We start from the raw sequence: 27,492 nt of genomic DNA on the forward strand, positions 1-27,492 counted from the left end.
TGAACTGTGTTTTTTTTTGTTATTTTATAATAGCTTTTCTTAATTCCAATATTAATTATTCAACGGTTAATTAGTTGTTTAAACAAATTCTTTAGGTAAGAGGGGCCGTTTGTCATTCCTCGTTCCTGACAAAAAAACTGTCTTATCTTCAACAGCTTTGGCACAGGTTTGTCAATTTGCAGAAAAAAAACCTGATATGAAAATTGTTAATTAGACATTGCAACAGGGTAAAAAAGCCACTTATCGATATAAAAAAAAATTGTTTTATAATTGTGCGTGAATAACAAAATAGGGTTGATGGAGGAGAGAATGGTTCAATTGCTCTCCCAGTCGCCACGGAGGCAGATCAGAATTTTTCCAATTTCCCCACTATTTGTTTACAATTCATTTATTGTCGTTTTAATGGTTAAGCAATTTATTATTTAAAAATATTTAAATTGGCTATAAGCAGTTGGTGAAAGGGTGGAATGGTACAAATTTGCACCCTGTTGTCCTTGACCAGGCGCGACTGTCAATAATCACTCGTAATCGTTCAATTTTGATTGTTTAAACTATAAATCATAATTACACAAAAGATGTATGTTATTTGTGAAATAAATAACAATTTTTAAAATAATAAAAGTTGCTGTAGGTGTGTACGGTTCAAATTGTCATGGAAGCCAACTCGGGGCAGAACTGTCAATTTCTTCCCTGCTTATTGAATTTCAATTGTTCTCTGTAGTAATCATAATTAATAAATAGATTTATTCTATTTGTACCATAAATAAACTGATTATGATCGGTTGTCAGAAGAGAGATTAGTTCTAATTTGCACCTGATAGCCATATTGAATGAGCAGAACTATCAGTTTCCTTTTTAGTTGTCAGATTTCAATGCTTACTGTTAAAAATTATCATTATAAGTGATTTTGTTAATTGTACCATAAACGACAGCTTAAAAGTGATAAAATTGGTTGAAAAAAGAGAGAGCCCGGCAGCCATGTTAAGGGTAAAGAACTGTCGTGGAGGCCAAAAATTTCACTCCTATTTGTATAAATTCAGTTTGTTACTGTTAAAAATAATTTATTTATAAATGTATAAAGTATATATTGTAGCATAAAGAATAGTTTTTTTTCCAACCCATACAATTGTATGGCAGGGACAGAAAAGTTCAAATTCTCGCTAGGCATCCATGTTGATATTGCAGAACTGCCAATTTCCCTCCTATTTGTTTAATTTTCGTCGTTACTTTCTTCATAATTATTTACAAGATATTTTTGTTAATTGTGAAAACAGATTATAGGTTTAACATGATAAAATATGTTGACAGTTGAGGGAACAGTGCAAATTTTCCCTTGGTAGCCATATAGACAGGACTGTACTGTCAATTTCCTTCTTATCTGTTTGATTCACCTGTTAAACTTAAACTTTAGAATTGCTAGGCTATAAAAAAAAAGTTTGTAAAGATATAAATTGATGAAGGAGAGAACAATTCAAATTCTCACCCAGCAGGACTATCAATTTTCTTCCTATTTGTTTAATTTCTTTTGTTACCATTTTGACTCGTTATTTATACGATATTTATGTTAATTTATGCAAAGAAAAGAAGTTTACAACAATGAAAATGATTGACAAAAGAGAGAACAATAAAAATTATCATTTGACAGCCTTGTCAACAATACAGAACTATCAATTTCACTCCTGTTCATTCAGATTCAATTGTTTCTGCTAGAAATGATTATATATTAGATCTTAATGTTAATTATTGCATAAATAAAAGGTTTATAATGATTAAATTAGTTGAAACAGCAGAGAATAGTAGAAATTTGTACCTGGTTGAGATGTTGACAGGAGAACAATCATTTCCACTCTATTTGTTCAATTTCAATTGTTACTGTTAGAAATCATTATTTATAAAATATTTATGTTAATTATAGCATAAATCACGGGTTTAAAGAGAAAAAAATTGGTTGGAAAAGGAGAGAGAGGAGTTTCAAATTTCCACTGGGCAGCCATATTGACATTTCAGAATTACCAACTTAACTTTTATTTGTGTAATTTCTTTTGTTATTTTTCAATTAGTTATTTATAAGATATTTATTCTAATTGTAGCATAAATAAAGAGATTTACATTGATAAAATTGGTTGACAATGGGCAGTTTGTCAATTTCATTTTTATTAATCAATTTCACTTTTTTTAAACTAGAAACTATTATTTATACAATATTTATGTTAATTGTAGCATAAATAACGAGTTTATTAATTATTATACATTGTCAGTGAAGAAAGGACGAAATAGTTGAAATTCGTACCTGGTATAGATGATGACAGGTCAATTTCTCTCCTACTTGTTCAATTTCATTTCTTACCGTTAGAAATAATTATTTATAATAAATTTTTGTTAATTGTAGCATAAATCACGGGTTCAAAGAAAGAAAAAAAAACTGGTTGGAAAAGAGGGAGTGAGAGAGAGCACTTTCAAATTTCCACCGGGCAGCCATGTTGGCCGGACTATCAATTTCCCTCCCATTGAAGTATCGATACTTTTTTAACCGACACCTTTAAGTATATCTTTCAAATGTTCAATATCGAAATCAAATTATAAATAATAATATCAAACTATACTTCTAATAATTAGTAACCTTTTTTTCTAAACCAAAGCTTTAAACTCACCCAACTTCCGGTATTAATTCAACTTAGTCGATACTCGACCTATGGCAGATATCGATACTTTTTCTCCGTATTGTATCCTTATCATTTGTTCAATTTAAATTATTTAAAAAATTGATGATTGAATAAACTGATATTGTACGATAAAACACCTGTTGTTTTTGCTTTATCGTTTGTTTTTTAACTATGCACGATTTACGAGTGAGAGACATTCTACGTTTTGACTTTAAACTTAAAATAAGCTTTTTTTTTTAAATTGAATATCGATATTAAATAAATAATCACAGCTTTGACAGCTTGAAAACTGCTATAGTTTATTGTTTTTACAGACGACCGTGACCTTGCTGTTAACTGTTTGGTTGAAAATGTTCCCTTCTCTGTTCAAAAACGTCGATTCCGTCCTCGCCATACTGGAAAAGGTATTCGGATTATTTTTTAAATTTTTTTTTGATAAGTTTTTTTTTTCTCGATAGCATGTCCATTTCGACGAGGTGAAGGAGCTTTTGAGGATCTACGAAGCGCAGAAACTACTCTACAAGGGTCCTTATAAGAAGGAAAAACTCTTTATTGTCTTGGAAGGCTTGGACGGAAGTGGTAATATAAATAAATGATGTATTGCTCAATGTGATTTTTTTACTCTTTTTGGGGGATTTGATTGTCAGGACTTTAAATATTGTCCAGGTAAGTCGACTTTGGCGAAAATTTTGACGGCAAAGTTAAAAGGGACGATGAGAACGTCGCCTCCGCAGTGTTTGACCCGTCTTAGGGCGTTTTTTGACGGCCAGGAGCCTCCGCTCCGCCGGGCGTTTTACTCGCTCGGAAATTACGTGTTGTCGTACGAGGCGGCGAGCGAGCTCGAGACGAGACACGTCATCGTCGACCGTTTCTGGCACAGCACGGCGTCGTACGCGATCGCCGAGAATGACACCGTGGGCGGCCCGTACGACTGGCCGGAAGACCTTTTAAAACCGGACGTCGTATTCTTTCTGGCCGTGAGCGAGCGTATCAGGGCGGAGAGGATGCGCTACAGGGTACTTACGGGCGAAGAAGGCAGGCTCAAAGACGACTCTCTTTTCCGCGAAAGGTAATAAAAAAAATAATAATAAAATAAAATAATATAATAAAAAAATTTACAGATTATACAATGCGTTCATGGCGATGAGAAACCCGGGCGTGATGAAGATCGACGGCGACCTGACGGTGAACAAAGTCACCGTTAATATCATGGACGTTCTCAAGGCAAAATACAACATCGCTTTTTCTTAAAAACTTGTACTTTATATATTTTATTATACTGTACTGTGTTTATATATCGTTTTACTCTTTTAAAATAAAATAAAATATTTTTTAACTTTTAAAATGTTTTCATATAACCTTTACCTATTGTGTAACAGCACGGTAGGATATACAGGAGTGTAAGGAGAATTTAATTTATGCGTATCAATAAAAAAAAAAAAATTTCACATCGGAAGTATCGATAAACAGCAATTTTGGTTATGAATGTGATTTAAGATTTAACGGAGTGCGTAAAAAATTGTCGAAAAAAAGGTTGTTTGGATATTAAAAGATAAAAGTTCTGTTGCACGATTAATATAAGTTTTTTTAAAATTACATTTGCGTTGATATAGGTTATAAATATAACTTTGGGAAATAAAATAAATATATATAAATTAATATAAAATACAGAATTTTTAATTACCCAAAGGATTTTTGATATGCAAGGTAAGAGTAGTGTAGGTTAGAAAGGCAATGAGGGATTGAAGTTGTACTTCAAGAAAAGAATTTACGATTACCGAAGGTGGTGGTAATCTCAAATATGTCCTCGGACTTAATATCGTACTTCAAATACAGAATTTATAATTGAATAAAAGGTTATTTGGACATTAGGGTTGATAACAGTGCTGTAGGTTATAAAGGAGACTGGATTTAAAGTTGTTCTTCAAATAGAAAATATGTGATTAAAAATAAGTATTTTTTATGTCTAAGTTGGTGATAACCTCACTGTAGGTTATAAATATGTCCTAGGACTTAATGCTGTACTTAAAAAAAGAATTTATGTTTACCGAGGGTGGTGATAACCTCACTATAGGTTATAAATGACCTAGGACTTAATATTGTACTTCAAACACAGAATTTATAATTAGCCAGAAGACTTAAAGACCAGAATGCACGATTGGTATTAGTACATTATAAAGGAGACTTTGGACTTAAAAATATATTTCAAATAGAGTTTGTATGATTTAAAAGTAAATTTGATAGCCAAGGTGTTTACAACAGTGCTGTAGGTTATAATTAAGACTTTGGACTTTAAAGTGTACTTCAAATAGAGTTTGTGTGATTTTAAAAAAAGTCTTTTTGATATGTGAAGTGTTGATAACAGCAGTATAGGTTATACATGTGACTGTGGACTTAACATCGGACTTCAAATACGGAATTTATAATTACCCAAAGGACATTCTGAACCTCCAAGATGATTGTAACATCAGTGTACATTATAAAGGTGAGTTATGACTTAATATTGTACTGCTTCATACAAGATATATGATTAAAAAATGGTTTTCTCCACATGCAAGGTGGTGGTAACAGCAGTGTAGCTGTACGGAAATGAATAGAACAATAATTTTTTTTAAATACATTTATTCATACCATTATTTGACACAAACTTTGTTTCCATTATCGTATAATTTCCAGATTTTTTTGTTAAATATAATCCTTAAAACATATACACAGATAAAATATCCTTTATTGGTACGTTTGTTGTTTGCATTTTTTTCTTTGTTGGTGGGGGGGTCATCAAACGTTAAAGTTAGTCTGGGGGGGGGGCTTTCCCCTTATCAACACTTGTTTTTTTAAAATATATTTTATTATGCAATAAAACCCCGAGTAAATATTTTGGTATTGTTTATAGGCCATTGATTTTTTTCCGTTCTCCTAAAACTAAAAAAAATTACACGCAATGGGAGAAAAATAGAGGGCTTTTTTAAAAGTTCAACATCGATATAACACGACATACACTATTCTTTTTTTCTTCTTTAACATATAATATATCCTTCTCTACGTAATAAATAACTTATCTTTTATACATCAATATTTTTTTAATTACCTATTTATTTATATTACACACATGTAATTTTTAAATATTTAACTACATATATAAACATTTTTTTGCTAAATGCACATTTTGTTTGATCTTTTTAAAAGGATTATTTAATTTTTTTAAACATTTTCATCCTTTGGTTTACCTTTAAAAATAAAAACTTTCGTAAAAGGATTTAAATTTTTTTTTGTCTCTTCTTATTTTCGACAATAAGTAAATGGTTTATGTCTTGGATCTGTACTTGGTTATTGGGAGAGTGGGGATGAGGCGGATGGAAAAACCCAAAGGCAGGAGGGGGAGGCATGATCCGAACCCCCGCCGGAGAAAAAGAAAACTTACTGTTTATTTTATTTTCCGCTCAATATACCATGTTCGAAGGCACATATGTTTGTAAAAATATAAACTTATTATTTTTATTATTTATTTTAAACGATTTTTTACCTTGGGAGGGGGTGCAGCGGGGAAATATTTCTAAATTACCCTTTTATAAAATCGACCCTATCTCGATAAGAATTTTGTCATTTGATCGAATGTCATTTTTTTTATCGTCACATACACATAAACACTCATTGGCGCGGGATGAATTCGGACGAGAGGAAAATCACACGTACAAAAGAAAAAAAAAAGGAAAATTTCAGGTTATTTACAAAGACTAGATTTTTTTTTTCTCTCCAAGGCCTAAGATTTGGGCGAATCGTGTACGGGGTGCGACTTCTTGCTCCGGAACGAGGAGACGAGGCTGGCCATCCATCGCTGCCTGTGCGGAGAGCCTTCGACTCGGTTCTTCTTACGGTTGTTGTTCACCATGGAGGAGTCCTCGCTCTCTCCTAGTAGAGAAAGAGAGAGTGAGAGTGAAAAAAATGAAAAAAATTGAAGGAAAATTTGAGTGTTAGAACAAAAAAAAAGGTATGAGGATTACAGCTTCTGTTACGCTCCTTACGTTATGTGACTATTTTCCTATTTAAGGATTTAACTGCGGGATCTGAGGAGTGAATTAAGCCTTAGGGACTTACTTGAGGTGCAAACATGCAAGGTCTGCGGAAAATTTGGATAAAAGCATTTCACGTGGTGTTGGATAAGAGCTCCTATCGAATTTAATTAGGGTTTTGTGACTATTTCCTGGTTTCTTGGTATAAAGCTTTTATTGTGGTATATCGTGTAAATTATGCCTTCAGGACTTTACCAAGGACTTCAAACTATCTGGGTTTGTAGCAATATCATGCTGTCAGGGAAAAACACTTGAAGTATCGTGATCAGAGCTCCGGTCAGGGCATCTTTCGGTTATGTGACTATTTTCCGACTTTAGGATTTTACTCTGGGATCTGAGGAGTGAAATAAGCCTTAGGGACTTTACTGGGGATCTAAAAGCATACAAGGTTTGCACAAATGTGAAATTAATTAGGAAGAAGCGCGTGAAGTTTCAGAATTAGAGCTTCTGTCATACTTCCATGTGTTTTGTGACCGTTTCTTGATTTAAGGCTTTTATTGTGGGATCTGAGGAGTGAAATAAGCATTCAGGACTTTACCAACGTCTTGCAAGGTTTACGGAAATGTGACAATAATTAGGAAGAAACGCATAAAAAATAAGGATGAGCTCCTCTCAGAGTTCCTACGGTTTTGTGGGATTTTCCAGTTCCAGGAATATTTTCCCGTTTCGAGCTTTTATTGTGGGATTTCTGGAGCATAATAAATCTTACTGGGGACTTAAAACATACAAGGTTTGCAGAAATATGGTTCATTGGGGAACAAATTGGGAACGTGAAGTATCAGGATAAGAAAGAGCTCCTCGTATATTTCCTAGGGTTTTGTGACTATTTTCCGGTTTCGGGATTTTACTATGGAATTTTTGAAGCAGAATAAGCCTTCTGGGCTTTACTAAGAACTTGAAAACAAGCGGGGGTTTATACGAATGTCAAAGTAACTGGGAAAAATCAGGCATCTTTGAGTTATGTGATTATTTTCCGACTTTAGGATTTCAGTGTAAATGAGCCTACTAAATAAGCACGTGGTGTTGGATAAGAGCTCGCTCCTATCGCATTTACTAGGGTTTTGTGACTATTTCCTGGTTTCGGGATTTTACTATGGGATTTCTGGAGCGTAATAAACCTTCAGGACTTTACCAAGGACTACAAAACTACCTGTGTTTGTAGCAATGTCATATTGTCTGGTCAAAACAAGTGAAGTATCAGGATAAGAACTCCTGTCCAGGCATCTTTCGGTTATGTGACTATTTTCCGACTTTAGGATTTGAGTATGGGGTCTGAGGAGTGAAATAAGCCTTAGCGACTTAACTAAGAACCTGAAACGCAAGGTTTGCAGGAAATTTGGAAAACATTTCACGTAGTGTTGGATAAGAGCTCCTAGTAGACTTCCTAGGGTTTTGTGGCTAGTTTCCAGTTTCGGGATTTTACTGTGGGATTTTTGGAGCGGAATAAGCCTTCTGTGCTGGCAAGAACTTGAAAACAAGCCTGGGTTTATAGGAATGTCATATTATCTGGGAAAAAACACGTGAAGTATCAGGAAGAGCTCCTATCCGGCATCCTGGGGTTTTGGGACTGTTTCTTGGTTTAAACCTTTTATTGCGGGATCTGAGGAGTGAAATAAGCATTGAGCATTTTAGCAAGCACTTGAAAACATACTACTCAAACAGACATGCCATTGTTAGTCGCACCTTTGCTGAGGGAATCTGAGGAAAGGCCGTTCGGCTTTGACGTCGTAGGCTCGTCCCTTCGTCTCAGGAGGCCACGCCAGCCTTTCCTCGCCTCGGAGGCGAAACGTTTCCTGTTCACCTGGACAGACCAAACACGTGGACAAAAGCTTTTTTCGATTTTTTTCCCCCGTTTACCTTGGGCAGGGTGGACGCTCTCTTTTCAGCCTGCTGCACTTCCCTCTGCTCTCTGAGGCTCGCAGGAGAACCGGGCGACCTGTCGTCCGACCTCCAGCCCAGCTTTCTCAGCCTGCTCACTATACCCGGAGACTTTGGACCTTGACTCCGCCTCTTCTCCGACTTCCATTCCGGTTCGACCAAAGATTGAGATCTCACCTGGAAAGTTCATTGCTCAAAAAAAAAAAAAAAATTCAAATAGGTATGACGTACAGCATAATCTCTCCTATGACACGAATCGCACATGTTGTCTTCCTCTTGATACCTTTCCCTCGACCCTTTTCTACTCCCTGGATGGCTCTTTTTCTCACTAAAGAAACAAAATTGAATAAGGGAAGAATAGAACTTTGCATTTTGATCATACCTCGAGCTTTCAGTCGATATTTTGAATTTGAGCGTCTTTTCGCTGACTGCGACTTCTGTAACTGTCGCCTCCTCTTCTGGGCTTAGGTCTTCAAGGACTTCATCCACGTCGTCTTCGGGGTGATGGGAGAAAGTAATACTCGTCTTTCTAATGCTGTAGTTCGAGTTGGATTTGAGGACTTTAGTCGGAGAAGGTGTGCTTACGCCGTTCCCTATGCCCGGCGATGTGTCCACGACTGAGTTCTTATGGTGGGCTTCGTTCAAACGGCGATAGTACTCGAGGGCAGACCTCACAGGTTCGACCATCATAGGCTGTTCATTAAAAAAAACGAAAGTTCTAAAATGCCAAGAACAGGAAACATCGTACGTACCGAAAGCTCAGTCAGGAGGTCGCAGAGGGATTCGAAAAGGGGAAGAAGGACAAAACCGATGAAACTACACTGAGAAGAAGGCTTTGTGATCTTCTCCCTGTCCATGAAAGGGGTCACAGGTAGGCCTTCTTCCTTTTCCGCATCGCTCTGGGTGAAGAACTCCTGAAGGAGCCTGTCCAGCCAAGGTTCCGCCACTTCCATCGGCCTCGCTTCGTTCGATATATCGGCCACTTTGATCAACACCATACACAACTAAGAAAAAGATAAAAAAATTAAAAAAACACACACACAACAACATTAAATAAATGATTACCAAATTGATATGGGTTTTGTTTGAGTAATCGAAACCCTGAAGAAAAGCTTCTCGGAACTGGGCGAGAATCTCGTTGTGACGTGCCATGTCTGTTGCCAAGATACATCTGAAAAGGACAAATTGGAATTAAAAGGCCCGCCAATCTAAAAGACACGAGTATGTCAAAGATTGCGAAGGAGCTCTTATACAACATATTTTAATACATCAAGCTACAATGTTCAATGAGTTCTAATTATTATTTTCAAGTCGTAGGTAAAGTCCTGAAGGCTTATTATCCTACTAAGATCCTATAGCAAAAGTCTTAAGCCAAGAAATAGTCGCAAAATCCCAGGATGTTTGAGAAGAGCTCTTATCCACGAGTTTTTTCAAATTGATCTAACTTTTTAAAAATTCTCCATTTTTTTCAAATCCTTGGTAAAGACCTGAAGGCTTATTTTACTCCTGATATCCAATAGTAAATGTATTAAATCAAGAAATCGTCCCAAAACTTTGGGATGTCCGAGAAGAGCTCTTATCCTGATACACCATGTGTTTTTTCAAACTTATCTAACTTTTTTAAAAGTCTACTTATTTTCAAGTCCTCGGTGAAGTCTCGCCAACTTTTTCACTCTATGATCCAATAGTAAAAGTCTTATGCCAAGAAATAGTGACAAAACTCCAGGATGTCTGTCAGGAGCTGATACCTCACGTATTTTTCCCAGACAATATGATATTGCTAAAAACCACCAGCTTATTTTCAAGTCCTTGGTAAAGTCCAGAAAGCTTCTTTCACTCCTCAGATTTCATATTAAAGGCCCCAATTTGAAAAATATGCACAAAACTCAATGAATTCTGACAAGAGCTCTAATCCTGATACTTAAGGGTTTTTACTTAGATAATCTGCTACAAACCCAGCTTATTTTCAAGACTTTAGTAAAGTCCTGAAGGATTATTTTATGCACGAGATCTCAATGTGAGAACGGTAAGCCAGAAAATAGTCACATAACCAAAGGTAGTCTGACAAGAGCTCTCATCCTGATACTTTTGCTTTTTTTCCAAACTTATCTGATATTTCTACAAATCATTGTTATGTTTAAATCCTTGGTAAAGTCCTAAAGGTTTATTTTACTCACGAGATCCCACGGTCAAATCAATAAGCTGGAAAAAAGCCACAAAATCTAAGGTAGTCTGACAAGAGCTCTCATCCTGATACTTTTGCTTTTTTCCAAATTAATCTGATATTTCTACAAATCATGGTTATTTTTAAGTCCTTGGTAAAGTCCTGAAGGTTTATTTTACTCACGAGATCCTACGATCAAATCAATAAGCTGGAAAATAACCACGAAACCTAAGGAAGTCTGACAAGAGCTCTCATCCTGATATTTTACGTATTTGTTTTCAAAATAATTTGACATTGGTACAAACCCAAGCAATTAGTAAAGTCTTGAAGGATTATTTCACACCTGCGATCCCACTGTGAAATCCCTAAGTCGGGAAATAGTCACACAACCTAAAGAAGTCCGAAGCATCTCTAATCCTGATACTTCTTCTGCATTTGTCCAAACCTGCCTGTTTTCAAGTATGCTGTTTGAAAGAGAAGTTCATGCTTAAAACGAGTCGTTGACCCCGTGATAAACACGACATTCATTCTTCGAAATCCGTATTTACATATCGGACGAGGACGTGTTCCACCTCAATTTGTAGAACGGTCCGGAAACCCGGAATTAGAAAATACTTTAATAAACTTTCACCAAGGATAAACAAGTCAATTAGTCAATTAAGATCTATTGACCTGACGAGCCCCCTCGAGGACTTTTTTTCAACTCCTTTTACCTTATGATCCCTTCTCTGACTAGTTTGAACTCTTCGGGCCCGAGGTGTTTGAAAATGTTCGACTCTTCCATTTCCAGGATCCTGAACGCTATGGAACAGTGGTGGTTCTCCAGGGGCGATATGTCGTTATATCTCAGGGCGAGTTCCGTCCTCGCATTGATCTGAAAAGAAGGGAATCGGGTTAAATCGAAAGTTGAGCTTTTATAGGGAAAACGCACAAGGTGGGATCTTCTTGCTCGGGTTCAAAGCCCCGTAAAATTAGCTTTCCGAGTAGAAAGCCCACGCAGGTTCGAAGTTGACTTAATTACGCATAGCTTAACGTTTAAGTCTCCCCCCTAGGCGCTTACCTGGTATATGTTGTTGTACCCAGGATGGTCGAGATCGTGACATATACAAGAAACTAGAAGCACAAGGACTTCCAGGACGCCTATCCTCTTTGCCAAATCCGCCTTCCAGCACATAGCGTACATCTAAAAAAATCCAAAACATAAAAAACCAGACTTTTCATTTCCAAAAAAAAAAAAAAAAAAATCACCATCTGAGCTACGCAAAAACAATGTCGAAAATTGTGAAACGGAACTTCGTTGTAGTTCTTATACACCTGGAAGAGAAAGTTGCGGAGGATCAACTTGTCCAGGGAGAACGCCTCGATGAGGCCAAGGTCGGAGAACATGAAGTAGAGGAGGGACAGGAGCTCCTCGTCCGACCACTGCATCGAGTCGAAAGAGGACAGCCTCAGGCACTGCACTATCTCGTCCGAGATCTTGTTCTCGCTGTGAAACAATTTCAAACACATGCTAGACCCGTTTCACTATGACCCGACACAAAATAGATTAACAATGTATATAGTAGAATATACAAAAAAAAAACAACTTTTCTCGTAAAAAAAACATATTGGCTGTATCCTATGAACATGAAAAACTATAAAAATCACGATAAAAAGAAAAAGGAAAGCTGTATAATATGACATCTCACATTATACATTCACATGCAGTATGATTATACGCATAGAATCATTTTTTCTGATTTAAAACCAGCCTTGGGTGTCTTGTCTGATCAAGAACGACTATGATTCAAAGCAAATTGAAATATATAAACGAATAATCCTTTCAAAAATCAATAATACAGTACCGTAAGTGTAATGATCTGATGTTATAAATATCATTCATATTATCACAGCCCGTTTTGTAAATTTCTTATCACAGATTATCATAATAAAAAGTCTGATAAGAACGAACTCAGTAATATTTGTTAACAATGTATATAGTAGAATATACAAAAAAAAAACTTTTCTCGTAAAAAAAACATATTGGCTGTATCCTATGAACATGAAAAACTATAAAAATCACGATAAAAAGAAAACGGAAAGCTGTATCTTGTAAAGCTGTAGCCTCGTACTGTTTAGTTACAAGCAGTATGATTGAAAGGGCGGAATTAGTTTTTATCATGTAACACCTGTCTTGGGGGTCTGGTCTGATCGTGAATCATTATATTTCAAAGCAAAGTAAACTATCGGGTTGTCCGGAAAATAATGCAGGATTTTAAGTTTTCATTAAAAAAAATCTATATAAAATATTCTGTTTACGTTTACAGGATTACTCATTNTGGGAAATTATTTTGATTAAAGAACATTGCTTTAAAGTAACTAGTTTCTTTTTTTTTGTTTAATACCAAAATCCTGCATTATTTTCCGGACAACCCAATATATACATTAACGATTCCTTCAAAAAGCAATAATACAGATTTTTAAATGAAGTGGTCTGAAGTTATAATATCACTGATATTACCATAACCCTTTTTTTTAAAATTTCTTAACACTGATTGTCTTGACAAAAAGTATGATAGGAACAAGCTGCATAATTTTTGATACGATCTCATACTTTGTTTACATACAAGCAGTGTGATTATAAGGGTCGAATGATTTCTTATGATGTAAAACCTGTTTTGGGTGACTGGTCTGATCATGAACGTCTTCGATTCATGACTGATAGATAACCATAGAGGAAGATTGGAAGTAAAAAAATGTCACAGCTTGGGGCTTCATGCTTGAAGTAAACTCAATCATGTATAGGTTGTTTCTCGAGCATTTCTTCTTTCTCATCTTCATCATGGGGGGGGGGCGTTATGTTTACGGCTTAAGGTGGAAGAAATTGTTCCGTGCGGCTGTACCTTTTCACGTATGTCGTAAAAAATTTAAAAGCAGCCAAGCCCTGAAAAATTCCAACCGATCATTTTCCTTTATCCACCGGCTCGAAGGATCTGTTATTAACGCCCGTCCTCATATATAACGAAGACCCGGCCAGTTTATCCCCGTTAGGACTGCGTTCCGTCGCCCCCGGGGGTTGGAATTAAAAATTGAAACACTTTGATTTATTCTCCCTCGCCACGACGGCTCCTACTTCCGTTTAACGGGTGTTGTTAAAAATTTCACTCCCTGCTCACCCTTTCAGGTCCGACCTTTACGGCCCCGGGGTGAATTAATCTTTGATTCGGCCGGCTTTATAAGATTTTTTTCACCCCAAGCCCTTGCTTGATTAACGGACGGACCGGGAGGGGCTTTAACACTTTCCAAAGCCCTCCTGTCTCATCCCGGGGACAATTTGACGAATTGCGTGACAAATTTGTCTCCAAGGGATGTAAGACACAACCCTTATCACAATCATCTTGAATCATGATCAAATCAGACACCCAACGCCGGTTTTACACTATTAAAAATTATTCGACCCTTTCAATCACACTGCTTGTAAGTAAACAAAGCATGAGGTCATATGAAAAGTGACTCAGTTTGTTCTCATGATACTTTTTATCAGGATAATCTTTTAAAAGAAATAAAAAACCGCTTATGATAGTATCAGTGATATTATAAAGAGATCAGACCACTCCACCTAAAAGAAGTATTATTGCGGATTGAACGAAACAGTTATTTATATAGTTCAATTCGCTTTGAATCGTAGTCGTTCATGATCAGACAAGACACACAAGACTGTTTTACACCACAAAAAATTATCCCACCAACCATACTGCTGGTAAGTACACAAAGTATGAGGTTATATAACAATTTATTCAGTTTGTTAGTTTTGCATTTTTTATCAGGATAGGACTTTATATCAGCATAATCTGTGATGTATTAAAAAATAGGTTGATTTTATCAGTGATAATATAACATCGTTACACTAAAACGAATGTATTATTGATTTTTGAAAGAATCATTTATTTATGTTGTTCAATTTGCATCGAATCGTTCATGATCAGATGAGACACCCAAGACAAGGTTACATGATAAAAAATAATTCTGCCCTTTCAATCATACTACTTGTAACTAAGCAAAGTACGAGGTCATGATTCAGCTTGTCCTTATCAGATTTTTTCTCAAGATAATCTGTTAAAGCGAATATTAAATTATTATATCGTCACTACGGTTAAAGGACTGGATTTATCTAGTATATAAAGACTAATCCGTTATCAATCATAGTCGTACATGATCGTACCAGACAGCCAATACTTTTTTGATATAAGGTCGTATGATTTTATAGGTTTAAGCATAGTGCTTGTAACTATCAAATGTGTGAGGTCATAGTAGAATCAATAAAAAGGGTTGACATCATCGGAAAGTGTAATTTAACAATTTTTAGAATGTAACGTTTTCCTTTTCGGTTATCACAAAACTGCTAATGACGCGGGGTGTAATTAAAAAGTAAAGAGTTAAATCATGGGGGTGGGGGATGGACGTTAAACGATATTAATGAAGCCATGATTGTTTCTGAACTCACTGATAGGAGGGCCTTCTTTTAGCCGGAAAGTTTTTTTTAGTGGGTGGATTTGAAATCCGCAGTGTTTCGTACCTAAGTTACACGGGAGGGTGGTTCCGTGTAAATGGTGTATAATGAAGCGAATTTATTAGCGGTTTTGAAGCAACAGGTTCTCACCCTCTCAATCCCCCGCCGACCACCCCTCGCTCACCTGGTGGGGGGATGATCGATATTGCCATCTGCGGAGCCGGGGGTGAACTAGGGTTCGATCAAAAACGTGGGGGCGGACCTGTTGATCCGGGCCGGAGCCGTGTTACCGAATCCGGGTCCGGGGGTGGGCGGTGAATTAATGGAGTCAACCCCACGGAATTTACAACCCTTGTCGACACAAGATCCTCAAAAAAAAAAAAGTTTATCAAGCCATTTTCCACCCTTAAAAAAGAAGAAAACTGTCTTTGATTAACTACAACCCCCTTTTAGGGGTGGTTTTTCCTAAGAAGCATTTTAACGATGTAAACTTCAAAATCAACCCCTACAGGTGAATATCTATGGAAACGTGGATGCGTCATCCCCCGTGACGTTTCCGTCTATTGATTTTGCCCCACGCCTCCTGTCACGGTTTGTTTCAAATGTTTAATTAACCTGTGTGTACGGGTTCCGTTTCCCATTTTGGGGGTGGCCGTGATCGATCGTGCGCGTGATGTCTAAATCAATTGGCCTAAATCAATCATGACGGATTATCGTCCGCTAATTGGACTCGAATCACGATCAGGGGGGGGGGGTAAAAACGACATTTGTAACAGTTTTACTGACGATGGGATGGGGGCGACAGAAGGCATCAAAAGGACATCGGGATAAACGAGGGCCCACTATAAAAGAGACGACCCGGTATGTCGTTCTGTCATTTTCACTAAATTGGAATCTTACATTCAGTCAATTTGTCGGGACTGGAGGTGAATATTTTTCCCGTACAGTATTGCTGTAAAAGTTCACCTACCTCAAAAAAATTACATTCTGTCCGCTCGATGGGAGAAAAATTGTTTCCTTATCCAGCTATAAAGTTTGTCTTCCCTTAAAAAAATGTTATTATGTCAGTTTGGTGGGATATGAGAAGAATTAATTTTGTAACGACCCATCTGTAAAGTTTTACTTCCCATAAAAATGATGTCATTCTGTCAGTATGGTCGTACTTGATAAGAATCTCTTTTGTACGTGTTAGCTTTAAAGTTTGATGTAGAAAAAAAAGGTTGGGATTCTGTTAGTTCGATGGGTTTGAGAAGAATCCTTTTTGTAAGAGACAACTGTAAAGTTTGACTTAGGAAAAAATGACGTGCTGTCAGTTTGATGCGATTTGAAACTAATCCAATTTGTAAGAGCCAGCAGTAAAGTTTTACTTCCTATAAAAATGATCTCATTCTGTCAGTTTGTGCGAACTTGATAAGAATCACTTTTGTAAGTGTAAGTGATTTCCCTTATTCTGTTTTGGTGGGATTTGATAACCCTTTTTGTACGACCCAGCTCTAAAGTTTGACTTCCCTTAAAAATGACATCCCGTCCATTTCTTATATCATCTCGTTCCATTTCACTTTTGTTCAGACACCAACAAAAAAGTCTTAAGGATTATATATTATTTTCTCTTCTTAGATCTCTACTTTTCTAATGTAGCCTCCATGACCCCGGCTTGGAAAATTTGCAAACCTCCCCTTGTTGGACCCCGTTTTACAAATCTCCCCCCGGGCATTAATATTCATCGGTCTCGCCACCCCCGGGGGCCGGGAAGAAATTGCCGTCTGTTTTTCCCCCTAAGGGGCGGGAGGGAAGCGGCTCGGGCGGAAAATCCAATTTGCATCCCCATCTCCCGCCTCCGGAGCAACTTTTACCGACGAAGAACGTCGACGGTTGAACGGACTTGAAATAGAAACGACGCCGGTTGTCGGAAGGCCTCGACGGCACAGTTGGCGCGCGGCCAGTATAATTTTAAGCTCTTTGTTTACACCGGGAACACATGTTCCCCCCCCCCGGGATAATCGTCCGTTTTTTATTTCTCCCCCCCACTATCCAAATCCTGTTTTAAGACCCATAAAAGCCAGATTGTAAAGTTTAATCGGAAGTAACAAGGATTCAACAGAGATAAAGATCGATTGCTGACTTAACATCAACATTCCGACATAAACATAGTAACTATTCATGATCAAAACAGACACCCAAAACGTTTTATGCATCATAGAAATTGATTCCTACCTTTAAATCACACTGCTTGTAACTGTACATAGTAAGAGACCATATCATAACAGTTTCCTTTTTTTTTCAATACTTTACAAAATAATCTGTGATGTAAAAGCCTAGAAAGGGTTGAAATTAAATTTTCAATAATCAGACATTAATATATAACTATTTACGAGTTAATATTTAGTATATGAAGTTTCAATCCGTATCGAATCTTAGCCGATCATGATCAAAACAGGCAGCCAAGAGTTTTTAAAGATCATAGAATATGATTCAAACATTTATATCATATTGCTTGTAAATCATATAAACGTCATAGCATAAGGCCATACCTAGAGTACGTTGTACACAGATTATACACAGAATAGATGAAATAAACTTTACCATATTTGAATGAACTGCTCCCTGACGATTTTCTGCTTGGCGTCGCTCCTCCTGCGGTACTGCAGCCTTCTGCAGGAAGGCGGCAGCTCCTTGTAGCAGTCTGTAAACGTGGCGGTCAGAACGTTTTTAAGTTCCCCCAATACTTAAAATAAACTTACTCAGCCAACTTAGATGCTTCGTCGTTTCAAGTCGGTGCTTGAAAGTCTCGACGTCGTGCTTCAGGTCTTGAACGACGGGAGGCAGTGGACTGACCTTAGACTGGAGCTGTTTCTCAAGCTCGAGCACCCTGGAAATGTGAAAAAACCGTGTACACGGAAAACCGTGTATATCTTCTGCAAACTCAAAAGCAAAACAAAAATCGTACCTGTTCTCCAAAGTGGCCAAATCCATGTTGACCTCATCGACCAGCATACCTGAAAACGTTTGAACCTCAAAACACTAACGCTTACAAAACAGGTTAAAAAAGAAGCAGCGTGGCAATAACAGTAGACACGAAAGTATGATGAGAATCGCCCATATCAGGCTAACCTGTTACATGTCTTTTGGACGCTGGTACGATGCCTGAGACGAAATAAAGATATGAATTTTAAAATACCATTCTCTGAGGGATTATAAGAGGAACGATATGACCAATTTTGGTTGGTGTGTGATAGGCCATCTCAGAACAACGCTTTGCCTTAAAGGCTTACTTCTTTTATACATGTATGTTACACGAACATCCTTTCAAAGGTGTTAAAGATGAAAATCAAAAGAGAGATGGACAATAATAGGCCATATCTGGCTGACCAGAGATGCCACATGCCCTTTTTGGACGCTGTTATGATGCCTGAGAGCTTTATAACTACGAAATAAATATATGAATTTTAAAATATCATTCTTTGGAAGATTGTAAATAAGAACGATATGACCAATTTTGGTTGGTGTATGATAGGCCATCTCAGGACTTGTGTTCTTGTACATTTCTTTGGTTTTCTTCTGTCTCAAGTTGAAAAATGGGTCTAAAGGGGTGTCACGACAGTCATATTAACGATGAGTCAACATTACCGAAATTACCGTTAGGCGTGTAGACAGATAGGATGTACCGGTTCTGTGGCGTGTTGGACGGTACGCGGCTCGATATGTGTAGCACCTCTTTCCCGGACGGGTCCACAAGCCTTAGAGCCGCCTCCGGAGGGGCGGCCACCGCCTCCCTCAACGCCCCTGTAACAGAACGAGGTCTAATTAATAATCCAACCGACAGTTCGGGATTTTACTAATCCCCCCCTCACAGACGCTTCTCGTGGCTAATTAAGTCGGATTTGTGACAAAAAAAAAACCTTTTGGGATTATTAAAAAATCCTTCCCTCCCTTGGAAGATAATGGGTTAGAACACAAAAGACTTCCCGTTGCTGGGGTAAAATTGAAAAACCTGAGGATTTTTTTGTCCGGTTTTCCTGTTCGCCTGACGTCAATCTGAGGTTTTTTTTAAATATTCAACTCGTGCTTTTTCCACCCAAATTTGGATCCGTTTTATTTGTAAATGAGTTGTCAAAACTTGACAAACGGATCGATCCGCGTATATATCCGTCCTTGCGGGGCAGAGGTGTCGTCGGCCGGGTCACAGCTTCAATATTTGAACGGCACTGTGTCAAAATACAACGAGGAATGCCGGAGAAAGAAAAGAATCTCAAAAAGTCACTGAAGAGAATGAAAGTACATACTGCATGAAAAGCAAACGTCATATAAGGTCATATGGGAAGTATGACCAGTATCAAACCAAAATATAAAAACTTCAAATTTATGTTTTTTGTTTTTAATTTTGACCCATCAAGTCTCAACGAACGTTTTATATTTACGCGATTGAGACCTGATTATCACTGACGTCTGTAGACATGATTATGCGTTTTTTTTTTTTTTTTTTTGCACCCTTGCGTTAAAGCTTCTTGACGGGGGGAAAAACGAATCCCGGCCTTCATGAATAAATCAGACGGTTTATTTATGGATTTATTAACGAGGGGGACCGTCTCGCTTTTTCTCGCCTTCCATGTGAACTTTTTCCACACCCCCCTCCCCCGGTCGAAGGACGCTCGGGTGGTTTTTGCGGTTAAAGGTCGGAGGGAGGAAAAAACAAAACCGACCCTCCGGGAACCACCCCCCTCCCACGAGCGGAAAACTCGATTTTACCCCTTTACAAGCGTTTCTCATTTTTTTTCTACTTCTTTGATTCACTTTTCACGGGAGGAAAGTCGGAAAATAAACAAGGAGACGTCTTGGAACCGGCACAATCATGGTCACGATCATAATCATGATTTTTTTTTTATTGCAATTTTATCTATAAAACAAACCTCTCGAGATAATACTTCAAATTGATTCGACCCGCCCTGAGTAATACGATTGTAACGCTTTTGAAAACGACGGGTCGAGAATTTTGTTGACGAAACGTTTTACCTTTTATCGCTTCGTGCCAGTTTGATGAAAATTCTGAAAACATTTTGTAAAGAACAAAATGAAGGTACAACTGCATTGGATCTTTTTTTTTCGTTGACCGAGAAATGATGGCCATTGTGACAAATTTTCTATAAACCCGCCTCTGACTGTACTTACCCTAACCTAAATCGACTCTAAGGTAACATGGATTGTCCCTAACTCTTCCTTTTTTAAAGCAACTTATCCCTAACTTAACATAAGGTTAGGCCGAACACGTCCCTAATTCTACCCATTTTAAAGTAACTCGTTCTTAACCTAATAGAATCTAACAGGTCCCTAAATTTACATATTTTAAAGAACCTCTTTTTTAACCTAACTTAACCTAGCCTAACAGTACCTGTCATAAACTAACACGTTCGTAACTATACCTATCTTATAATAATTCGTCTCTAACCTTACCCAACCTAAGACTTTCTTATCGAAACCCACATCTTTACGAGCCTGTCACTAACCTAACCCGTCTCTCGCCATAATCCTTAAGACTTGACTTAAAACGTTCCTAACCGAATGCCAAACTTACCTAACTTAAGACGTTTCTCATCGTAACCCCAATCTTTATGAACCTGTCACTAACCTACACCGTCTCTAGACTAATCCTTAACTTGCTAGACTTAATACGTTCCTAACCGAATCCTAACCTTACCTAATTTAACCTTAAAACGTTTCTCATTGTAACCGCAATCTTTCCGAACCCGTCACTAACCTACCCGATCCTCGCGATAATCCTTAACCTACTTGACTTAACACATCCCTAACCGCACCTAACCTTACTTAACCCAACCTGAATCTTACCTGTTCCTAATTCTAACCCAATCTAAGCGTCTGTAACCTGTAATTGATTACAAAAGATAAAATGATTTCGCACAATAAAATTGTCCATCCAAAAATCATTTGTTATAATGAAAATTCGGCCGTTGTTTGGTAGGAAAAACGAATATTTCAAGCAGGTTTTTTTCTATGGAGGAAAAATTATTCTGTGAAGAAATTGCTGAAAAATTCTTTGAAATCACGACCCTCAGGATATTGGAAAACGTCTGTGTACACGGCATCTGTTCAATTTCCAAACTATCGGTCAGGTTGTTTGTTCAAATTTCAAACTATCTCCATCTTGTTTACAGAAAAATCGGCGCTTTTTTTAAAATAAATATTTTGTTTAGTTTAAGTTTGAAAAAAGATAAGACAGGTCAATACTTACTGTACAGGGTCTCCGAATCTTTGCAGATTTCTACATCGACCTCCTTTCCGTCAGGTGTCACGGCGTAGATCCGTCCCATCTCGGTCAGCCCATCCTTCCTCCCTGGACAAAAAAAGAAAGAAAAAAAAAGAAAAAAAGGTTAATGATTTCATCCGGGTAGGACGGAATGGGGGTTCGGACCGATAACGTGGAACCTCCTCAGGAGGCAGGCGGCAACGAAGGCCGTCACAGCCGCGATGTCGTACGTGTCGATGTCCAGGCACATCGCCCCGAATGGAGCCTTCTCGGCCGCCACCCGGGGGACGTTATCGTTCCCCGCCCCCAACCGCCCCCCGACCCCCGGAGGAGGGCCTTATCGGTTGACAGTGACAGGTTGAAAACCAGTTTGGAACGTCAGCCCGACCAGTTTCGCTTTCAACAAACCGATAGAAGCTTCCACCCCCCCCCCAAAGGGGTCGAAAAACACAAAAAACTGAAACTGCTACAATTGTGAAAACATCAGACGAGGAATTGGGAGGAAACAACTCCAACTACCACCCAAAACGATTTAAATAATATTATACCATCGGATCAACAAGATAAAGATCTACATGGCGTATGCACCACTTCCTTCAGACTTCATCAGACTTGATACAATTTCAAACTTGAAGGTCCAGGTCAAAACTGGGCCTAGGGCCAAACTCTGCTATAATCGAACATTCACCTACCCTTGATGGCCTAAGTTCATTTCAAAACCTTCGTTTTTGGTGGAACTCACAGTCAGTGGTGTAAATTTTGGTTATCTATATGGAAGGTTAATTACTAAACATAACCTAGCCTAACGGTCAAAATTGGCGGTGGATGGGCAAGAAGTGATTAACGATGACGGCGAAATCCTTTCAAAATTTCATCGATGGAAAGAGTTCATCCTCTCGGAAAGGGTGGTGGTGCTGGGGGAAGAAGTAAACAGCTTCACCTTCCTAGGTTATGTCAGCAAGGACCAGATTTGACGGTACATGGCATATCATCCAAGATCCCATCTAAGGATGATGCCTTTTTTGAATATTAGTGGATATTCCCGGATTCGATAGGTTTTGAAAAAAGAAGGATCGATAAAAATTTATAAATTTTGCCAATATGTGACAGAAAGGACGTTATAACTTGTACTCTGATGTCTGAGGATTTTTAGGCCCGGTACACCCGATGAACTAGGTAGGTTTGTTTAATCTGACTGGATTAACAAAAATGTTATAGTTAAAGAAATGGTTTAGAAAATACCTTTTGTCTTTTATAGAAAATACGTCTCACGGTATATGTCATATCATCCAAGATCCCTCTGTGGATGATGTTTTTTTAATATTTCCCGAGAGGATAGTCTAGGTATTGGTACCTATTGGTTTTGAAAAAATAGAAGGATCGATAGAAAGTGATAAATTTCGCCTTGTCGAGGAAGAAGCATATTCCGACACAAATAGAAGCTGGGATTAGTGTCGTTATGAACTTATTTGTCCGTAAGAGAGGGTGCGTGGGCAAAAAGGGCGAAAGGGCACGGGCGTGGGCCATAGGACACTGAGAAACAACCGGATAAGTGTAGGCCATACTTTAACAGGGGGTGGGAGTCTGACTCGGAGTAATATTTTCCAAACAACCCGTGCATAAAAGGCCTTGGGTAATTGGCGTTAAATATTTTTCAAAAAAAAAAAGCAGTAACGTCTTGACGATGGAGTGTAAAAAAGAAGCTAACAAGGTTGTAAATTGAACTTTTCACCCTGAGCTTTTTTTTCTAAATAAAAAAGGGGTTTCTTTTTAATTGGCATAAATGGGGTTGTTTTCAGTCTGATCGAGGCTGTTATCGACCCAAAGGGTGAAGTATCTATCTTTCTACCCCTTGGAAAATAAGTCAAAAAGCCTAGGTAGAAACCAAAAAAACCCCAGCCTGTTATCATTGAATGCTGGATAATTACCCCCACCCATGAGGGTTCATCCTTGTCTTTTTCTTAAGGTGGAGATGAAAGCTTTCCACCCTCATCCCCTATGGAGATAAATTAACTCAAAAACCTTCTGAAAAGGAGAGCCTCCTTTCACGAGACAAAGCCATCGGATTAGAAGGAGTTTAAGCATCCCCGGACGGTCGATGTTTTAGCTTTTACTTCCCCCCCCCGGGGGGGAGGGGTGAAGAACAACCCCAGTTATTTTCCTCCCTTCTATTTGTAAGGGAAAAATCCAGACCCGGGGTGACATTGAAAGTACTGTTAAGATATGGTCTATTCTCATACAGATTTCGTCGTTTTATTTGGAATTTAATTTTTTTCTGTTGAAGCCTTGTAGAAGCGGCCTTCGACCCGGTTTAAAATAAACCGAATAAGGGATGAAGTTGATTTTTTTTCGGGTCTGAAACTCTTTAGAGTGGAAAACCCACCCCCAAGGTGAGACGGGAGATGACGTCAGAAATTAACGTTAATTGCCATCCTGAGGCCATCTCGACACTTCCCTTTCTAAATTCCATCCTCGACCGAGAAAGGGGTTGTGACCGTTGCTCCGGAATGTGTCTCCCATTCGGACATCCAAGCAGAATGCATCAATTCTTCTTTTTTTTCAAAACCTATCGAATCCTGGAATATCCTCTCTGGAAATGTCCAAAAAAGGCATCATCCTCGCATGGGATGTTAGATGATATACCACATACCATCAGACCTGGGCCTAGCTAAAAAGAGCAAAGGTATATTCTAAACTATTTCTTATCTCCGATCTTTTTCTAAATCCGGCCGGATTAAACAAACCTACCTAGTTAATCCGCCGTAGCGGACCTAAAAATCCTCAGACATCTGGGTACAAGTTATAACTTTCTTACCTGGGAGAATTGATCATTTTTGTTGATCCTTCTTTTTTTTCAAAACCTATCGAATCCTGAAAAATCCTCACGGGAAATATGCAAAAAAGCCATATCCTCGGATGGGATGTTGGATAATATGGCATATATGGTCAAACCCGTCCTTGCTACAAAAGTATTTTCTAAATCATTTCTTTAACTTTAAGGCTGCTCGTCCATTGGAACTGAACTACAACGGCCGTTCAACAGCCGAACTATTTGAACAAACGGACGACCGGCAATATAGCCGAACGCCGTCGTCCACTGTAGCCGATTTTCGTCAGTTCACGACACAGCCCAAATGGATGTAGAAGATTTGTTGCTGCTCGTAAATTCTTAGTTTACATACCAATGGAATGAAAGAAATAAACAAAAATATTGGAAGTTCCATTTCTAAAGCTATCCTTGACCACAGATGATAGAGTCGATCACGCATGTCCCAAGAGCCTGCTCCTCAACCGCACTTATCAATTTTTCGCAATCCATCGAAATGAAAACGAAACGAAAAGGTAAGCAAAAAGCAAAGAACGGCGTTAAACAATGGTGAGCGTTTGATGTCACGTGTTTGACCGTTGAAGTCGAAGTAACCATTCGGCCGAATAGGACTGGAAATCCAACTTCATTTGGATCGGGAAGTGCTTCGTCCGTACACGGCCCAACACGACCGAACAAATTGGTTCTAATGGACGCGTGCTCATTCGTTTCTTCGCTTTTGGATCATCCGGCCGTATTCAGCCGAAAACGGCTCCAGTGGACGGCCTACCTAATTCTTTGCTAATACAGTCAGATTAAACGAATTGACCTAGGAATTCTGCCGTACCGGATCTTAACAACCCTCAGACATCACGGTATGTTATAACCTCCTTTCTGCGACAACCTGGCGGAATTTAACATTTTCGTCTAACCTTCTTTTTTTTCAAAACCTATTGACTGCTGAAATATCCTCTCGGGAAATATTAAAAAAAGGCATCATCCTTGGATGGGATGTTGGATGATATGCCATGTACCGTCAAACCTGGTCCTGCTAACATAACCTATGAAGAAATTTTTGTTATCTACATGGAAATTTAATTGCTAAACGTTTTTCACCTTTTCACTGTTTATTTCTTCCCCCTCCAATTAACTTTACCAAGATGGATCCACCTTTTCTGCATTTGATTAACTGTCTGGTTGTAGTTTTGTGTTTGGTTCGAGTTTGACGTGACTTCAATATTCGAGAGTTGGAATGACGGAGGCGATCCATGTTTACATACATTCACTTCGACCCTGGGGTTTTTGGACTTTATCCAGATGTCCGGATTTTTTAATGTCTTGTTCCCCCTCTCCCTTTCTCCTTTTTCTCTACGTAACGGTACGAAACCTCGGCCGAGGAGAAAGGTCCTTCGATAACCGGTCTCCGGCTCCCGGCTGCCCCCGAAGGTCGGCCATCGTCCTTGGTCCCGGTCCCCGGTGCAGACAGCATTCCTGCCGTTCCTTAACCCCGGGGCGAATCGGTCAAGGGCGATCCCGTCGGCCAAACACCCGGAAACGTTTCGAAAAAGGGCGAGGGGGTGAGGTCGTGGTCGGGTAATTTATCGGCCTACGGGGGCGGTTTTTCCGCCCCTTCTCGCCACCAATCGACGACAGGGCTTATTTCATTTTTTACACCCCCTCACCATCAAAACCAAAACATGTCAATTAACCGGTGAAAACATCATAAAAAGACAGTATAACTTATACAATTACGACCACTCGACCTCTTACCTCCACCCATAGAATATACATAATCCTTCCACACTTCTACAGAACATATTTTAGATTTATAAGGATGCTTTCTCGACTGTCAAGGGTTGAAAGGGTTAGGGGCGTTATTCCTGCTATGCCCGCTATGCCACGGTGCCAGTGCGACGCGCCGGTTCGGCATTATCGGCGTTTTGAAAATTGCTGCCCTCCCAATTCCTCGAATCCCCTGGGGGGAATGTTGCCCTTGAAAATAACGGTTTATTATTGCACCTCGAGGAGGATGGAGAAGAAGAAAAAAAGAAGAGGATGAAAAGAATGTGCTGAAATACGTATATGTACAGAGAGGCAAATATTTGAAGGTAGTAGGCTAAAGAGCAAGAGAACCTGACTAAAAGAGAAAGAATGCGGATGAAGGGTGAGAGATAGGTAGTAGAGAGAGAGAGAGAGAGAGAGAGAGAGAGAGAGAGAGAGAGAGAGAGAGAGAGNTTGCAAATGACCAGGTTGAGCTCCTGGTACTTGCCTCCTGATAAATGGACTTCTTTATGATTGCGTATTTACACTGAGGCGAAACATGGTCAGAAATATTAAAAAAATACTACGGGATGGAACGATAAACAGACGCTTGTATAGATTGAGCTCCTCGTACTTCCTTGCCTCCTGATGACTCCATATTTGAGCACCTACAGCTTGCCTAATCTTGTCGAATGGACCTGTTTCTTAACGCACATTCGGAACAAGGCGAAATGTCGTTGGAAGTATAAAATTTTCCCTGGAATGGATTGATAAATTGGCCGATTTTCCAGGTTGAGCTCCTGTTACTTCTTTCCTTTCGGATAAGAGAGCTGTTGAGCTCCTATGATGGTCCGAATGCAGGTATGTGTTGAAAAGTGAGAAGAAGAAACCAGGGAAAGGGAGAGGGTGGGAGTGAGAGAGAGAGAGAGAGAGAGAGAGAGAGAGAGAGAGAGAGAGAGAGAGAGAGAAAGAGAGGACGATGGACAGTAACCGTTGGTTCACCCCCTTGAGCTCCTATTACATCTTTCCCTCCTGATAATTAAACCGTTGAGCTCACTTTCAAAATTTTGTATCTAACTTGAATACATGTAAAAGAATGGGAGAGATGGAACAGAATGGTAGAGATGATTTTCCAGGTTGGGCTCTGTTACCTCCTTCCCTCCTGATAACTGCACATTTGAGCTCCTACAGCCTGCCTAATCTTGTCAAATTGACCTGTTTATCAACGCACATTCGGAACAAAGCGAAATGTCGTTAGCAAGATAAAAAACTTCCCCTGGGATGGAGTGATAAATTGGCGGATTGTGCAGGTGGAGCTCCTTTTACTTCCTTCCCTCCTGATAACTAAACTGTTGAGCGCTTCTACACTTTAAAATTTTAGTAACTAGGGTGAAATGCACCC

General features: G+C 38.7%; 2 protein-coding genes across 7 annotated transcripts in view; one reads left to right on the plus strand and one right to left on the minus strand.

Annotated features, from left to right (window-relative positions):
• Positions 1-21: 21 nt before the first annotated feature.
• LOC106663228 (UMP-CMP kinase 2, mitochondrial-like) lies at positions 22-3,970 on the plus strand. Of its 2 annotated transcripts, none has more exons than XM_014387900.2 (5): positions 22-166; positions 2,978-3,067; positions 3,122-3,242; positions 3,330-3,732; positions 3,785-3,969. In XM_014387900.2, the coding sequence occupies exons 2-5, from the start codon at positions 3,014-3,016 to the stop codon at positions 3,912-3,914; spliced, it is 708 nt and encodes a 235-aa protein (XP_014243386.1). In that variant the 5' UTR covers positions 22-166; positions 2,978-3,013; the 3' UTR covers positions 3,915-3,969. The 2 variants fall into 2 exon arrangements, with proteins under 2 accessions (XP_014243386.1, XP_014243385.1); XM_014387899.2 differs by lacking the exon at positions 22-166 and adding an exon at positions 2,820-2,849 and having other exon boundaries at positions 3,785-3,970.
• A 1,418-nt stretch (positions 3,971-5,388) lies between these two features.
• The window catches only part of LOC106663175 (high affinity cGMP-specific 3',5'-cyclic phosphodiesterase 9A), a 38,008-nt gene continuing 15,904 nt past the window's right edge, over positions 5,389-27,492 (minus strand). Inside the window, exons 2-16 of one of the 5 annotated variants that reach the window (XM_024227146.1) lie at positions 21,509-21,610; positions 18,901-19,047; positions 18,212-18,260; positions 18,006-18,133; positions 17,848-17,947; positions 12,024-12,261; positions 11,836-11,958; positions 11,489-11,649; positions 9,677-9,782; positions 9,364-9,615; positions 8,994-9,304; positions 8,843-8,939; positions 8,591-8,788; positions 8,417-8,534; positions 5,389-6,572 (exon numbers count right to left, since the gene is read on the minus strand). In XM_024227146.1, coding sequence (XP_024082914.1) covers positions 6,424-6,572; positions 8,417-8,534; positions 8,591-8,788; positions 8,843-8,939; positions 8,994-9,304; positions 9,364-9,615; positions 9,677-9,782; positions 11,489-11,649; positions 11,836-11,958; positions 12,024-12,261; positions 17,848-17,947; positions 18,006-18,133; positions 18,212-18,260; positions 18,901-19,047; positions 21,509-21,587 — 2,256 coding nt within the window. In that variant the 5' untranslated portion in view covers positions 21,588-21,610 and the 3' untranslated portion in view covers positions 5,389-6,423. Of the gene's footprint in view, positions 6,573-8,416; positions 8,535-8,590; positions 8,789-8,842; positions 8,940-8,993; positions 9,305-9,363; positions 9,616-9,676; positions 9,783-11,488; positions 11,650-11,835; positions 11,959-12,023; positions 12,262-17,847; positions 17,948-18,005; positions 18,134-18,211; positions 18,261-18,891; positions 19,065-21,508; positions 21,611-27,492 lie in introns of those variants that run through there. The other 4 variants (XM_014387812.2, XM_024227152.1, XM_024227150.1 and 1 more) reach the window with 4 other exon arrangements.

Source organism: Cimex lectularius, unplaced genomic scaffold, assembly GCF_000648675.2.
Source record: "Cimex lectularius strain Harlan isolate CLEC.00 unplaced genomic scaffold, Clec_2.1 scaffold14, whole genome shotgun sequence".
Classification (NCBI taxonomy): domain Eukaryota; kingdom Metazoa; phylum Arthropoda; class Insecta; order Hemiptera; family Cimicidae; genus Cimex; species Cimex lectularius.

Coding starts and splice junctions, on each gene's coding strand:
- LOC106663228 (XM_014387899.2), top strand. Junction 3,068..3,121: donor TCCTCGCCATACTGGAAAAG/GTATTCGGATTA, acceptor TTTTCTCGATAG/CATGTCCATTTCGACGAGGT. Junction 3,243..3,329: donor GGAAGGCTTGGACGGAAGTG/GTAATATAAATA, acceptor AATATTGTCCAG/GTAAGTCGACTTTGGCGAAA.